Genomic DNA, 15,401 nt, shown 5'->3' with positions numbered 1-15,401 from the left:
TCCACTGAAACGTTACTGAATATTTGTGGTGGAGCCAATTGAGGTACAGAATTCTGAGGTACAGAAATGACTGACATTAATTTAACATTCATGAGAATGCCCAAAAAAGGTTGGGAGGGCAGTGTTTGCCATCAAATACAAGAACATCTATTAAATGTATCAGTGTTAACCTCATTTCTATTATCTATTACACTGTGCTACTAGTGTAAATTCCAAAAACATGCAGCAAGATACAACGATTTCTTGCAGACCCTCTTAAAATCTAAAGAATTATTCTTATGTCAACTTCCATGTGTGTTATTTCTGACACTGAAACATATCCACATGTACATGTATATAGAGAGCGTGTGTATATAGATGCAACACATCAAACAATAATTAGGACTAGGAAGTACACTGCTAACAAAAATCAATCTGATAGATGCCTTTTGAGTTTTCTTCTTCATATCCCTTTGATCTTGTATTTGGAGAACAGGCAGTACAAGACCAGCAATGTAGCATTCATATCTTGGTTCACAATATCTGCAAAAACACAAGAAGACAAAACTAAAATGTCTGATAACTTAGACATCCCAGTGGTGAAGAGAAATGTCTGGTTTAACAAATTTAATTGGTACCCCTCAGGGTGGAGAAAGCAAGGCAGCTCTTTCAGACCTGATGCTCAGGACCAAAGGCAACTGCCATCAAGAAGCTGTGGAATGAAGAACTGCAAGAAATATGTAATGAAAGCGCTTATGGGATTATGTCTGTATCAAAAGAGAATGTTTATCTGTCTGTTCATGTATCAGTACTATGGCACCAAGACCAAGGAATTTACCATGTGTACAAAGGGAAAGCAAGGGCTGTGTTCCTTGGATTTACTTGTTTGTAAAGTAGATTAATTAGCATTAATTAACATGAACGTGGTTGAAAGGACAGACTGTCCTAACAAGCACACAGCTTTGCAGTCTATACAGTGTGCAGCTTGGGAAGACCAAGTCAACTATTTTAATTGTTATTGTTTTAATTTATTGTGTATTTTATTATGTTGTGAGCCGCCCCGAGGCTACGGCAAGGGGCGGCATAGAAATGTTTTAATAAATAAAATAAATAAATAAAACTAACAGAGTTATTTGCTTCCCCTCCACCCATTATGCCAAGGGTCACCAGCAGGCTTCACTCAGATGGGGTGGACACAGTGTGTGCAAATCTGATAGCTGTGTAAGTTCACTTGAAAGTTGTGCTGTATCAAACTAAGGGTTATTCCAACCTGTGCAATGGCAGGTCTGTTTGCTATTGCGTGTGTTTGTGTGTGTGTGTGTGTGTGTGTGTGTGTGTGTGTGTGCGCACAATGAATTCTGGAATGTCTTGGCAAATGAATATTGACATAATGGGTTTATGTGATTTTTTTTCAGTGATTTTTTTCAGCTTCATTTAAAGAAGCAAAGTCTCCAGTTCTTTTACTTTTAGTGCAATATTCTAAATATCTGCCCAGAAGAAATGAACTAAACTGGGACTAGTCCCAGGTAAGCAGGTACAAGGTTACAGCTTAAATAAGGACAAATGTGCAGCAGAAATTTGCATGAAACCCAATTCTTCCATTAGCCATACTACTTTCTGCAAGCCAATGTTCTGGCCAGTGAGTCCAAAGGTATGACTGACAAACATTTGTCATATGTGTGGGTGTGCATGCCTAGCTGATCTTACATTGTATCAATATAATTTTGTAATGCTGAACATATTAGATTGTTTGTGTTTTGCAATTTTGCACTAACTTATAATAGACTAGTCCTATTCTGTATAAGGTGCTGGGTATGACATGCAAATTTAGGCATCTGCTAGAATGACTGACCTTCAGGGTTGATGGGAGTGTCCAAAAGGTCTTCATCCATCATGAAATCTACTGCAAGGTTAACATTGTGTACCTAAGAAAGGCCCACAAAAGAAAAGGTGATTAAACTTCTGGATAAAATGTAAGCTCACACATTAAAACAAAAACACATCAGTTAATAAAGCATCAGTTCAAACTTTTGGACCCTGAAGAAGCACTGGAGTTGTTTAGAATGTTGGGGCTCAAACTGTATATTTATACTCAGTCTTTTGGGCAGGTTATTTAAGACTAGCTGTACCTCCCATGGCAGCCACTTTGACATGGCGCCCAGGAGTTTCTCAAACCCCAAAGAATTGCTTATGCCTTATGGCAGGGATGGCAAACCTTTTAGAGACCAAGTTCCCAAACTGCAACCCAAAACCCACTTATTTATCACAAAGTGCCAACACTACAATAAAACCTGAAAACGGAGGTTTTAGTTTAGAAAAAACAACTCACAGCCAGTCCAAGCAAATATATATATATCATGTATCCTCAAACTACGGCCCGTAGGATGGATCTGGCTCGCCATGTTCATCCATCCAGCCTGTGCCACCGTTCGCCGCCCACGTGTGCACTTGCTGCGTGGGTGGGGAGGCGGTGGCTCGCTCGCTCACTCGGAGGTCTCCGAGCAAGCAAGCAAGCCGCCGCTACCGCCTGCCTCCCATACGCATGTGGCAGGGAGTGGGGGAGGTGGTGGCTTGCTCGGAGGTCTCCGAGCAAGCAAGCAAGCCGCCACCACTGCCTGTCTCCCATACGAGCGCGGTGGAGAGGTGGTGGCTCGCTCGATCAGAGATGGTCTCCGAGAAAGCAAGCCACCGCCACGCGTGCCTGACGCCGCCTCGCACACACCTGACGGCACCTCACCAGCCCGCGCCCCCAGGCACCCCCACCTTACCGGCCCGCACGTGTAGCCACTGCCGTTCAACTGGCCCCCTATCAAAAAAGTTTGAGGACCCCTGATATATATCCTTGGCAGCACACTGACTGGCCTTGCGAAAGCTCGGATGAGTTATGGCTAATGAGTCGCGGATCGTGACATCATCACCTGGCACCATTACTCCTGTCTGAGCATGCACATGGCCCCTGTGTGCACTGTTATCCAATGCTTGGCTGCTGGAGTGATGCTGGGGCGACTTGGCTCACGTGCCGACAGAGAGGGCTCTGTGTGCCCGCTGTGGCACATGTGCCATAGGTTCACCACCGCTGCCTTAGGGTAACCCTATAGTGTGGGAGCCAACATGAAGTCCTGAAACCACAGCTGAGTGCATAAAGAATCACCTACCTTTTCTAAAACAGAATTTGGATTCAGGAAGAAATCTCCCAGATTCAGGAAAAAGCCCTGAAGCTGCCCAATTAGCAAGAGTAAAATAACTCCATCTGCAAGCTGGGGGGAAATGAACAGAAACACATTAAGGCTATGAACATAAACTTTCTATTTGCTTAATCCTACTTTCAGTTCTGATAACTCCAATACTTTCATGACAGAAGGGACAAGATTTGTTGCCACTAGTTTTGTGCAATAAAACTTCTACGCAAACCAGCACAAAACCGTAATCGATATATTTCTTTGGAATGATACAACACTACAATTACACCAAGTTCTCATATTCTATTCTAAGTCCAAACATCAGCACCTTAACATCAGTTCAGTGTGGCGTGGGAGTTGCTAGAGCTCATGCTCTCTTGTACCATTTCAATGAAAGAATAACTTTGCAAGTATGGATTACATGAAAAATAACCAGCTCCAGGCTGCCAGACCACAGTGATGCTGATGCTGTTCCTGCATATATCTCACCTGTTCCAAGTGATTATTCTTTTGAATATAAATCTGATGAAAATATATAAATACCTCAAAAATTAATATATTACTAGTGTGGTACAACACAGTGGCTCTTCCACAAAACCAATAACATATGCATCAGGTCTTAGCGTTAAGGAGTCTGTCTTAAGAGTACTATGACTTTGGTTCAGATCTTGTCATATATTTCCCAACTTTAGGCAAGTGTTCAGGTTAGCAATTTAAGTCAATGCAGGTCAACAAGACACATCTGTCTCTGAAAACTGAGCCCAAAATCTACTCACACAAGCTGGCTATTCCCAATTTTCAGAAATACCCTCTCTCATCTTCTGTGTAGTGTTTTTCTTTTCTTTTCTAGGGGGCTGCAGCGAGGAGAAAAGAGTGGGGAAGTTGCTTCTGCCAGTCTGGCTGCATGCAGTCAAATCTGGCTCCATCCCTAAAGCTAACATCTTGTGGTGGAATATTCATCTACTGTAATATTTGTCCATTAGTTTTATCTTCCAGGATGGAACTGAATCCCTTATTCATGAGTTACAGAGCCGCTTCATATATTACATGGTTTGCCACCAAGTGTATATTTGACAGGAAGCCAAGTTGAGGCTGTCTCTAACAAGTACAAATAATGAATACACTGGTTTATGTTTCATATGCTACATTTTTATGAATGCATCTTTAAAAAGCACACTGAAATAGATACCCACTATCTAAAGTGGAACTGTCTGGGAAAGGCTACATGGCATTTCTGTGCTTCAAGTTAGCTCATTTTGTGACCTTCATCAAATCACTGCCCACACCCATTTGTAGACAGGGAGTAACAGCAATCTCTTTCATAGAGCTGTTGAGAGAACAAACACCACCAAGCATTTGCAGATTAAAAATAGTATAGGAAATCACTGGAACAGGTTTTTACCTGAGAGTCAAGATTTGTCACATTTAATCCCAATTTTTCAACATGCTTGTTGACAAACTTCAAAAGTACCTAAGAGGACAGAAAGCAGCACAGAATTGTTGTGTTTCTATGTCATATTATAAACTGCCCTGAAAAAACAGTGGGGTGTTCACTTATTTTACCTGTTTTACAGCTTCCAGTTTCTCTGGAGCACATTTCAGTAATTCATTGAAGATGTCAGCTTCTACAGCAAAGTGGTACATGTTAGCTGGGTAAATGCCATGCCACAATTCTCAGTATTTTTGGAGAATACATTTACATTGTGTGTTGTACTGCAGGTTCTAATGACCTAAATCTCAACTCAATAATAAAATGAGGCAAGGCTGAATGCTTGGGATCCTCTCTAGCTTGTACACAAATGACATTCTGTCTCTGTCTCTGTTCTTTGCTACCTTTGCATATAATTTGTACCCTGCCTTCACTGCAAAATGGCACTCAAGGTAGCTATAGACATTTAGACTGTGAGTCAGGCTTCTGCAACCAGGCACCTTCTAGAACTGTCTGACTGTCCACCACCAGACAATTGGACATGCTGGTTGGCAGTTACAGAAGTTGCAGTTTGCCACATCTGGAAAGCGTGATATTGGCAAAGACTGCTGGAAGTTCTTTGGGACAGAGACCCATCTTCTACTGTTATTTACCCTGTTGGGAGAATCAGCAAAACCTGACTTTCTTGAGAGTCCTGATTTACATACTAGAGCTCAGCTTCTCTCACTTTCATTTCAGATGGTGAGCTTCTTCTGTGGCTGCTGCTGTTGTTTAGATAGGAGAAACTAAACACTCTGCATGCACAATTTCAAAGTGTGCACCAAACGGCACTTTTCTTCCATTTCCACCCCCATGCACCTCTTCGCAGTACACATTTTTCTAATGTGAATCAAGCTTATAGACATTCAAGCATTTCCCAAAAAAGGTTGGGGGCAAATGGAGTAAATTCTGATCAAAATCAAATCAAGTGAAAGGTACATAAATCTCTACTTTGTAATGCACAGTGTATTTTGATGGTGTGTTTTGATGTACAGCTAAATATCATCATCCTCTATTTAGCATGCAATCTTATGTTCACTGGAGTGCATCCCAGGGATTTTCCAGATTTTCCCTCTTTGAGCAGGAAGCACTGCTACAACCTTGGGAAAGGAACTCCAGTATCTGATCACTTCCTTTGCCTGACAGCGCCGTGGAAAGAACCTGCTTTCCCAGCATTACAAATATAGTTCAGAGGACCCCACAGAGCTTAATGAGGGGACATTCCAGTGGGCATGGAGGGGAGGGGAGGCTGCAGTACACAGATTTCTACTGCCTCTCCAGCCTGGCCTCAGCCCCAGCAGCTCAACCCCTCTTGATGGGCTCAGAGGTACATGTAGAAGAGCATGTACAAAAGGTAAGACAGGAAGGCAAACATCTCTGGTAGGACACAGAATCCCAGGCTTCCTTCAAAGGGTGGCAGACCAATACTGTTTCACTGTTTGAGATACTGGAAGAAGACTGTTATTTGCTGCATGTGATATGAGGCTTTGTTGTTGAGGGTTAGTCACAGAGTTACTGAAAGCAGAACATAGTGTCTGAAAATTGAAACAAAGATTTCTTCTGTAACTTACTTGCAAAATTTTCTGCAGTTTCCCTAAATATCAAACAAACAAACAGAGTTAGTACTCCAAGAAAGGCATCTGATAAAGTGAGCTGCAGCCCACACTAAACAATTTACATGTCACAGCAACCTACTTTGCAAGCAAACCAGTATGGTGGGCTGTTTGTTAAACAACTCATGGTGCATCTGACAGACTGTATAGATTAATATGGGTTTTCTTGAATTCCTTTCTGCTTAGTTCTCCTGTGGGTATCCAAGGATGAGATGGCATTGGGGTGGGGGATTGAGGAAGTGGGGGGAGCCAAGGTGAGTGCAGAAGGGCTTGCAGTCACAGCGGGGGGCGGGGTGCATTGTAGAAGTGAGGCAGTGGTTTTAGGGCAATATCCACATTACAGTCAGCGGGATGAGAATGGGGATAAATGGAACCATATGGCTCTTGTCATCACTTGAGATGCTCACCATATGGATCAATCAACTTCCATCATATTGTCCTTTCTGGGGTCATTTGCTATCCAGAGGAGTAATGTGACACCACTCACAGTCAACCTCCCACATGAAAACAACATGATAGGTAAGAGTCCTGGGGCCATGTGTGCTGACCCACCCTCCACATCTTGAGCCTCCTCATGGTGAACAGGGTGGTCTGCAGGGAACTGCTGCCCACCCTCACCTGAACTTAAAGCAGGACTATCATCCCTTCTATGCATCCTTAAAGCTATGGTGGAAGACAGTCCTTGAACTTAAGGTGGCAAAGCTGTTTTTAGATGTGCATGAAAAAAATCTCCTACTTATAATCTTGGTTTAAATCCTCTCCCTGACTTTAGATGCATGAAGTAACTTTTAATATGGAAGTTCATTTGGTAAAGCAATACCTCACTCAGCCTATGAAGTGATACAATCCGGAAGAAGTTTTATGCTGTCATCACCATCATCATATATCCACTAGACATTCAAGCTAGATTGGCATGGTCTGTGGGGAGTTGTCTGACAAATGAAGTAGAGCGTATGCTTTGTATGAAGAAGGTCTGGGTTATGATCCCTGGAATCTCCTGGAAGGCTGGAAAAATTCCTGCTCGAAACTCTGGAGAGTGACTGCCAGTTAGTGTCGACAAAACTGAGTTAGATGGATCAAGGATCTGACTCAGTATAAGACCACTTTCTGCATTCCTAGAAATCTCACATGTGCTTTTGGGTTAGCTCAGCTACCAGCAGTGGTAACTGTGGATTAAAAAGAGGGCTTTGCACCTCCTGAATTAGCTCTGGTTTCAACAGCACCTCAGTAAAGAGCTGAATGGGGTTCGCACAAACCAGTAATGAAAAATTCTATTTTCTACACCTTTTAAATCCTATCTGCAAAACCAACACAATATTTTAAGATAAATGACTGCACGTCTTCCTATATAAACTATCATTCCCATTTTTGTACACTCAGAGTTCAAGACAAAGTATGTTTTACCTCTTCTTTGTGATGCACTCTATTGTATTTTCAGTCTTTAATCCATGTGCAGTACTCTATGAACAGAAAGCAGGTTTTAGAGGAAGTATAGAAAACTGTATAAGGCAGTTGTAAGAGGAAAAGGCACCCACTACTAACTTGTGGGAAGGGAAGGGAAGGGAAGGGAAGGGAAGGGAAGGGAAGGGAAGGGAAGGGTCTATTAAATGGACAGGAGAGTCATGTAGTGCAAGATGCCTTAATGGTCTAGGATGAAACCAAAAGATGTTGCTAAATACAACCTTTAAAACAGGTCTACACAGGTCTACACATTCGGAGACCAAACGCAGCATTCCCAACCCTCTCTTTTCTGCCAGCATGCAAAGTTTTGGGGGAGCATCTCAAGGGAGAAGTGGTAAGTTGAAAGAAAAGTGCTTAACCTTTCACCTGCTTGCTGTTTTTCTTTTGCAACTCTCCCCCTGCCAGTCCCCCCACCCCACACCCTCCAGCCATGGCTCCTGAAATGCTGCCAAAGAAAGGCAGAATATACATGCTTCAATAAAAAAACCAAACTGGTGACTGCACCTGGTGGTACACATATAAATATGTAACCATGTATATATGGAGTGTTTTCATTGTGTTATGACCTGTGGTTACGACAATAAACCCTTCCATACTTACAGTGCTCCTCCCCCAGAACACCCACACATGTACCACTCTGAATGGTATCAGCAGACATGAGGGTTGGGAATACTGGGAATTTCTGATCATGAAGTTCTACCCAGTACACTGATCTGTTCTGTAGGAAGACTTGTATAATGGAAAGTCAGAGTTGGTTTCTAGCACAAATATTCTTAACTGATCTAGGGTTTACTTGAGTATACCAGTAGCAGGTATACAATCTATAGAAAAAGTGGTAATGTGAAAAAAGACTAGTTAATTCTAGAAGGAATATGCTTATCCTCTGCCATTTTGACATCAGTTACACCCTGCATAATCTCCCAAAATATTTGTGACATATTCAATGAGTATTGCTATTTCTGCTTGAGATCCAGTGATATTAAATTGTGAAACATGACATTTTATTCCACTACTTGACAGCTACCATTTGACAGTATTTGACACCTGTTATTAATGGCATTTTATATTTAATTGCAGATATGCACTGGTATTTAGCAGTTTCTTGTTTTTGATAGTTGAAATGCAAAGCATGTGCTTGTGTTTCATAACTGACAGATTAACATTCATATCTCATAATCAAAACCCAAATTCAATACTATAATGGAATGCTATCCAGTTCAGCATAATTGAATTTTAAGAGAACACATTCATGTTTTGAATTTTGCTTTAACAATGAAATGTTGACCTAGTTTGAACATTCCTAATGTCATTTCAGTATGAGAAAAGCTGAAAGGACCTTGATTTGCAGCTGGATGGAATAGCCTCTTCCCACTTCTTGCAATCTATCTTGTAGGCTGCTGCTGCTACAGCAGGTTCAATGAGAAGACAGGGAGGCAGGAACCTACAAAACCGATCCTGCCACCACTCTTCCTTCAATATATGGCAGCTGTACTCCTAATGATATTCCATACTGTGAGGAAGGTGGTGCTATGAAACAAGTGGAAGCCATTTTACCCCTACCCTATCCTACCATGCTCCACAGTTCACCACAGAGCTAAATGGGTAGATGAGATCAAGACTAGGGTTTGCTCCTTATCCTGCTCTCAGCATGTCTCTGATTTTAGGATGTTTACAATGGGGTACAAATACAGAGCACAAGATGGGAATAACAGTCTTAAATTACCTCTATATTTATTACAGCCACATTTACATTTGGAGGTATAGGAAGCTCTGGTTGGAAATGCTCAGCAATGGCCACCAGAAGATGCAGTGTGCTTAATAGGTCCTTCCTGAAGATGACTAAAATAAAAGCATACACACATACATACTGATGAAATACAAACTGGTTGATTTGACTCTCAGCCCAGCTACCTCACAGGGTGGTTGTTGTGGGGATGAGCTTGATTGCAGGAAGAGGAGAATGATGTAAGTGACATTGAGTTCTTTGTAAGAAAAGGTGGGATATAAATCTAGCAAACAAACAAACAAACAAATAACAGGTATCTATATTAATGAGAGTAGATTTTGGTATAATTGAAAGAAAAGTGCTTAACCTTTCACCTGCTTGCTGTTTTTCTTTTGCAACTCTCCCCCTGCCAGTCCCTCCGCCCCACAACCTCCAGCCATGGCTCCTGAAATGCTGCCAAAGAAAGGCAGAATATACATGCTTCAATTAAAAAAACCAAACTGGTGACTGCACCTGGTGGTACACAACAGATACCTATATTAATGAGAGTAGATTTTGGTATGATTATACTATTTCATTAAAAATAAATTGCAGTGCAGGCTGGCCCCAGATTTTCAGGAGCCTTCAGGAAAGGCAGAACTGCATGTTCTAACTCCTCCAGAGTAATGAAGGACAGAGGCAGCATGAGAGAAAGTGAAAATGCTGGTGCTGCTGAGATAGTGGGCCCTTGCCTGGCTTGGGGTACAGGAAACACCCTCACTGCTCTCTGAAACCAACCCTGATTATTGTAGTAATAAATCAACAGTCCATCCAGCAATGCACATATACGCATCCAGGAGAGAAAACCTTACTTTCCAGTACATAGTTCTTTTTGTTCCTGCCAAGATCTCTCCCTCCCTCTCTTTCTCTTATATATATACATATATATGGATATTCTGCCACACAAGATTTATTTATTTATATATTTATTATAAAGAAAAAAGAAGCACTAGTTGTCTATGACAGCAATTGTATATTTGGCCCTTCTGTTACAGCTATTAAGAGAAAAGAAGAAAATATGAGTCAGTCACCTTTAGTCAAGCAGATTTCTTATTCAGTTTATTTTATGACCTTCCATCTCTGCATTTCTTAGCCTGCCCTTTTAATTAGTTATTTTCTGTCAGTTCAGTGTCTGAAATTCAGTGACACAGAAGACTCAACAAACTGAAGAAAAACAAACAGCTCAGATGAAAAGAGCTCTTTTTTATCTAGTGGAGGAAACTAGTTCATTAACTACATTCAAGAAAGAAGAAAATGATGTTTCTAAAATGTGAAAAAGTGAGCATTGTAACCAAGGTAGAGACAGAATTTTAAAGGGAAGGACATAAAAAATATTTCTGAGTCATGACTTATACAGTAGAAAGGCCCTCAGAAATGTCTGCCTTTTAAAATATATTGAGGAGAAAAAGGAAGCCTAAGAAGGTTGATGGGAATTAATGTATACCTTTTAAGTGTTTTAAATGTGTACATGTATAAAGGTGAGCATTTAATGTAAAGAAATTCTGTATTATGCTATGTCATGGTTTGTGGGGGTTACTGCATATGAGGATCACTGCGTATGGTATATGACCAAAGTAGATTTCCAAGCTGGATTGGTAGGAAACAGTTGAAAGCCATTTCATGCAGTAAAATAAGGGATCTGCTCCATTTATTATTAAAAGCAGAATCCCCTCTCCCACTAACACGTCTCCACTTTATAATCAAATGGGCCAGAATATGTTTGCTAGTACACACACATCTAGTTCATCCCAAAACCAACTTCCTCAAATTGCCTCACCGGTAGAAACCTTGCTGCATTGATATGTTTCAGCAAAATGGCTGCCATTATGACAGGAGTATTATGCAGAGGAAAAGCAGGTTGCTTACCTGTAACTGATGTTCTTTGAGTGGCCATCTGTGCAGTCACACATATGGGTGCTGCGCCTGCGCAGTGCCTTTGGCCGGAAGATTACAAGCTAACGGGTTTTTTTTTTTTTTTTTTTGGCGGGAAAAGCTCTGCTCCCCCTCCCCCACAGTCTATAAAGAGCGGAGTGTCCGCTATTTTGTTCAATCTTTGACGACCGAACGGATGCCCCCATGTGGAAAAAATTAGTTCTACTGTGAACAACATCGGTACCAAGGAATAATAGAAATGTTCGGTACCAACGAAAAGATCCACTCACCGACACCGAGCGGGGCCGGTGGGTGGGTTGTGTGACTGCACAGATGGCCACTCGAAGAACATCAGTTACAGGTAAGCAACCTGCTTTTCTTCATCGTGGCCTCTGTGCATCACACATATGGGTAGATTAACAAGCTTACCATAATGGAGAAGGGGAGGTGTCCTCAACAAAGAACAGATGAAAGAACGGCTCTGCCGAAGGAGCAATCTTGTTGAGCCCAAACGTCTAAACGATAATGTTTGGCGAAAGTGCAAGGGTTCGCCCAAGTAGCAGCCCGACATACTTCGTCAATTGGTACTCCTGATGCGAAGGCAGAGGAGGTAGCAACAGCCCTAGTTGAATGGCTATGAGGAGCTGTAGGTAAGTCAATCTTAGCCAGTTGGTAAGACAAAGTGTTGGTATGGACTATCCACTTAGAAAGCCTCTGCTGAGTGACAGGAGTGCCTTGATCTCTGGTAGCATATTTAACGAAAAGTCTATCTGAGCGCCGAATAGATTCCGTCCTAGATCTGTAGAAGGCTAAACAGCGCCAAACGTCGAGTGAGTGCAATGATCTCTCTAGCGGAGTCAACGGAGACGGAAAGAAGGCAGGCAAATTGATATCTTGTCCCAGATGAAAGGAAGTGGACACCTTAGGGAGAAAGGATGGATCGAGCCGCAGGACGACCTTTTCTCTGTGAAAGTTGAGGTAAGATGGGTCTACGCAGAGAGCACAGAGCTCACTGGCCCTTCAGGCCAAGGTAACCGCCACTAGAAATGCTGTCTTCCACGAAACAAGACGTAAATCGACTGTTGCTAATGGTTCGAAAGGAGCTCTTGTAAGCGCTTGCAAAACAACAGAGAGACTCCAGGTAGGCATTACTGGCCTGATCGATGGATTCAGATTATAAAGCCCTTTCAGAAACGTCTTAATAGTAGGTTGAGAGAAGATGGGACGATCCGTCCAGCATACCACGATGATAGGCAATTGCCGCCGTATACACTTCAATCGAACATGGTTTCAGTCCAGAGTGGTGTAGTTCTAAGAGGAACTGAAGAATTTGATGTATCGATGATATAAGTGGAGAGAACGAACGAAACTCGGCAAAGGTGGAAAATCATCTCCATTTAGCCGCGTAAGACTTCTGTGTGGAAGGCTTTAGAGCAGAATCCAAGATGTGTTGAATGTCCGAATGAAAGGTTGTTGGATTCAACGGAACAATAGTTGGATCTGACAATGCTGCTGGATCGAAAGAGGAAGCAACATCGACCCCAGCAGATTCAAAGGTTCTGGATGCAGTGGATTCAAGGGCAGTATTCAAACCGCTGGAAGTTGCCGTCGGTACAGATGTAGCAAAATGAACTATCGGATTCGCCATGCTGTTAGTTTCAACGACAGTATATCTGGGTGGCGAAGTGCACCGTCCTGTTGGGTTATGAGGTACGGAAGTGGTGGAAGATGAAGGTATTCCCCATGAGAGATATCGAGCTGTGTGGCAAACCAAGGCTGGCGTGGCCACCAAGGGGTAATCAGTATCCCCGTGGCCTGATCGTATACAATCTTCGCTATGACTCTCATCACAAGAGGAATCAGCGGGAAGGCGTAAAAATTCATGTTGTTCCATGGGATCATGAAGGCATCCCCTAGGGATTCGCACCCGATTCCTGCTCTCAAACAGAAAGTCTCGCACACCTTGTTCTGTTGGGTGGCGAACAAGTCCACGTCGGGAAACCCCCAGCGATGAAAAAGTTCGTCGTGTGTCCGAGGATCTAGTTCCCATTTGTGGGAGATGAGCATGTGCCTGCTGAGAAGGTCCGCTTCCATATTGTCCATACCGGCCAGATGGACTGCCATTAGTGTAGTGTCTCTCGAAATGCACCAGTCCCAGATCTGCATAGAAAGTCTGGCCAGGGTCGGAGATTTCGTCCCACCTTGTTTGTTCAGATAAAAGACGGTGGCTATGTTGTCTGACGTTATCTAAATGACCCAATGTTGAAGAACATCCTCGAAAGAACGCAGGGCTTTGAATACCACCAACAGCTCCAGGAAGTTGGTATGATTCGTGGATTCTTGATGCGTCCACGTGCCCTGGGTATACAGGCAAACCGCTCCACACCCCAGAAGAGACACGTCGGTACCAACGGTTATCGATGGGCACTGAGGCCTGAAGGGGACCCCAAGAATCAAATTGGCCGGGACCGACCACCATAGTAGAGAGTGGAGCACCGAGGATGGAACTCAGAGCAACTTCGACAGTGGAGCTCTCTGTGGATGGAACACTTTGTTGAGAAATAGCTGCAAAGGACGAAGTCGAAGTCTGGCATGTGGTACCACAGCAACGGAGGAAGCCATGTGACCTAGAAGCCTCTGGATGGACTTCGCTGGAACCATTCCGTCTCGTCGCATTCGATGGATGTGGCGAGCGAGAGTCAGTTGTCTGTCCTGAGGGAGGAAGGCCTTTTCCAATGTCGAATCCAAGTGGGCTCCGATGAATGTAAGCTTCTGTACCGGAAGAAGAGAAGATTTCCGACACCGGAGAAGAACTACTGCGCCCCAGCCTACGCTGCGAAGACCGCTCCGCGCCACGCCGCTCTGCCATTCCATCACCCACCTGGCTGCTCTGCCACGCCCCTGCATGCGTTCGAGGCGTGCCGGCCGAGGCGGGGCGTTGGGAGCCCAGCAGCTTGAAAGCGCCGGCAGCGGCCAGGGCCGGCAGCCTCGGGCCGGCGGCTGAAGGGCGTCGGCCAAAGGGCGGTTGCCGCCGTTTGGGGGGGCCGTTGGGGGGGCGGGTGGGGGGGGGGGGGGGGGGGGCTGGGCTGGCCAGGGGGCTTTCACTTTCGCTGTTAGGCCCTCCTGCTGAGCGCTGAATTTTTAAAATGTTTTTATAATTTTATAGTGTTTATATTGTTTTATGGAGTCGTCCCTGGCCATGCTGCCGCTTGCATTTCCTGGGGAGCGCACCGGCGCTGCCATTGGGGTGGTGATGGGCAAAGGACGTAACAGCGGTGGGAGCTTAACGTGTCTGCATAGAAGAAGGAGGGACAGATGGCTGACACCTGTCCCTACTTCTGGCTTTGCTCCCAGCCAGAGGGTGCCAGGGAGTCTTGTCAGTCGCCCCTCGGGCCTGACAGTGCTGTTGCTTAATGCCAGGTCGGTCAATAACAAATCTGCCCTCATCCATGACTTGATTGTGGATGAGGGGGCCGACCTGGCCTGCATAACGGAGACCTGGGCGGAAGGGGGGGGGATGTCGCCCTCTCTCAAATGTGCCCGCCCGGGTATCTGGTCCAGCACCGTTCACAGCCAGAGGGGAGGGGAGGGGGGGTTGCTTTAGTTTACCGAGCCTCCATCTCCCTCACAGGACTTCCTGTCCCTTCGAGACCAGGGCTGGAGTGCCTCTACTTGGTGTTGGGTGACCGAGACAGATTGGGGATTCTGTTGGTGTACCATGCACCCTTCTGCCCAACAGTCTCCCTGCCTGAGCTGACGGAGACTGTCTCGGACCTGGTGTTGAGGAGCCCCAGGATGTTGGTCCTGGGGGACTTCAATCTCCATGCCGAGGCTAGTCTGACCGGGGCGGCTCAGAACTTCATGGCCTCCATGATGGCCATGGGGCTGTCTCATCATGTCACCGGACCAACCCATGAACGTGGACACACTCTGGACCTGGTTTTCTCAATGGGGCAGGAAGAGGGTGGTCTGAGGGTGAGGAATTTATGCTTGACTCCCCTGTCATGGTCAGATCACTTCCTGGTGAGGTTTGTGCTCGAGAGCGACCTCTCCCTCTGTAAGGG

General features: G+C 44.3%; 1 protein-coding gene across 9 annotated transcripts in view; it reads right to left on the bottom strand.

The window, feature by feature from the left end:
• Positions 1-295: 295 nt before the first annotated feature.
• Positions 296-15,401, bottom strand: part of PARVG (parvin gamma) — a 29,057-nt gene continuing 13,951 nt past the window's right edge. For all 9 annotated transcript variants that reach the window (XM_044450811.1, XM_044450808.1, XM_044450809.1 and 6 more), the window contains 8 exons: positions 9,424-9,539; positions 7,644-7,699; positions 6,198-6,220; positions 4,722-4,783; positions 4,561-4,629; positions 3,135-3,236; positions 1,832-1,904; positions 296-522 (listed from right to left, as the gene is read on the bottom strand). In XM_044450811.1, the coding sequence (XP_044306746.1) occupies positions 443-522; positions 1,832-1,904; positions 3,135-3,236; positions 4,561-4,629; positions 4,722-4,783; positions 6,198-6,220; positions 7,644-7,699; positions 9,424-9,539 (581 nt within the window). In that variant the 3' untranslated portion in view covers positions 296-442. The remainder of the gene's footprint in view (positions 523-1,831; positions 1,905-3,134; positions 3,237-4,560; positions 4,630-4,721; positions 4,784-6,197; positions 6,221-7,643; positions 7,700-9,423; positions 9,540-15,401) is intronic.

Source organism: Varanus komodoensis, unplaced genomic scaffold (genome assembly GCF_004798865.1).
Source record: "Varanus komodoensis strain SLA01 unplaced genomic scaffold, ASM479886v1 scaffold69, whole genome shotgun sequence".
Lineage (NCBI taxonomy): Eukaryota > Metazoa > Chordata > Lepidosauria > Squamata > Varanidae > Varanus > Varanus komodoensis.
This window is presented reverse-complemented; position numbering and strand designations above follow the sequence as displayed.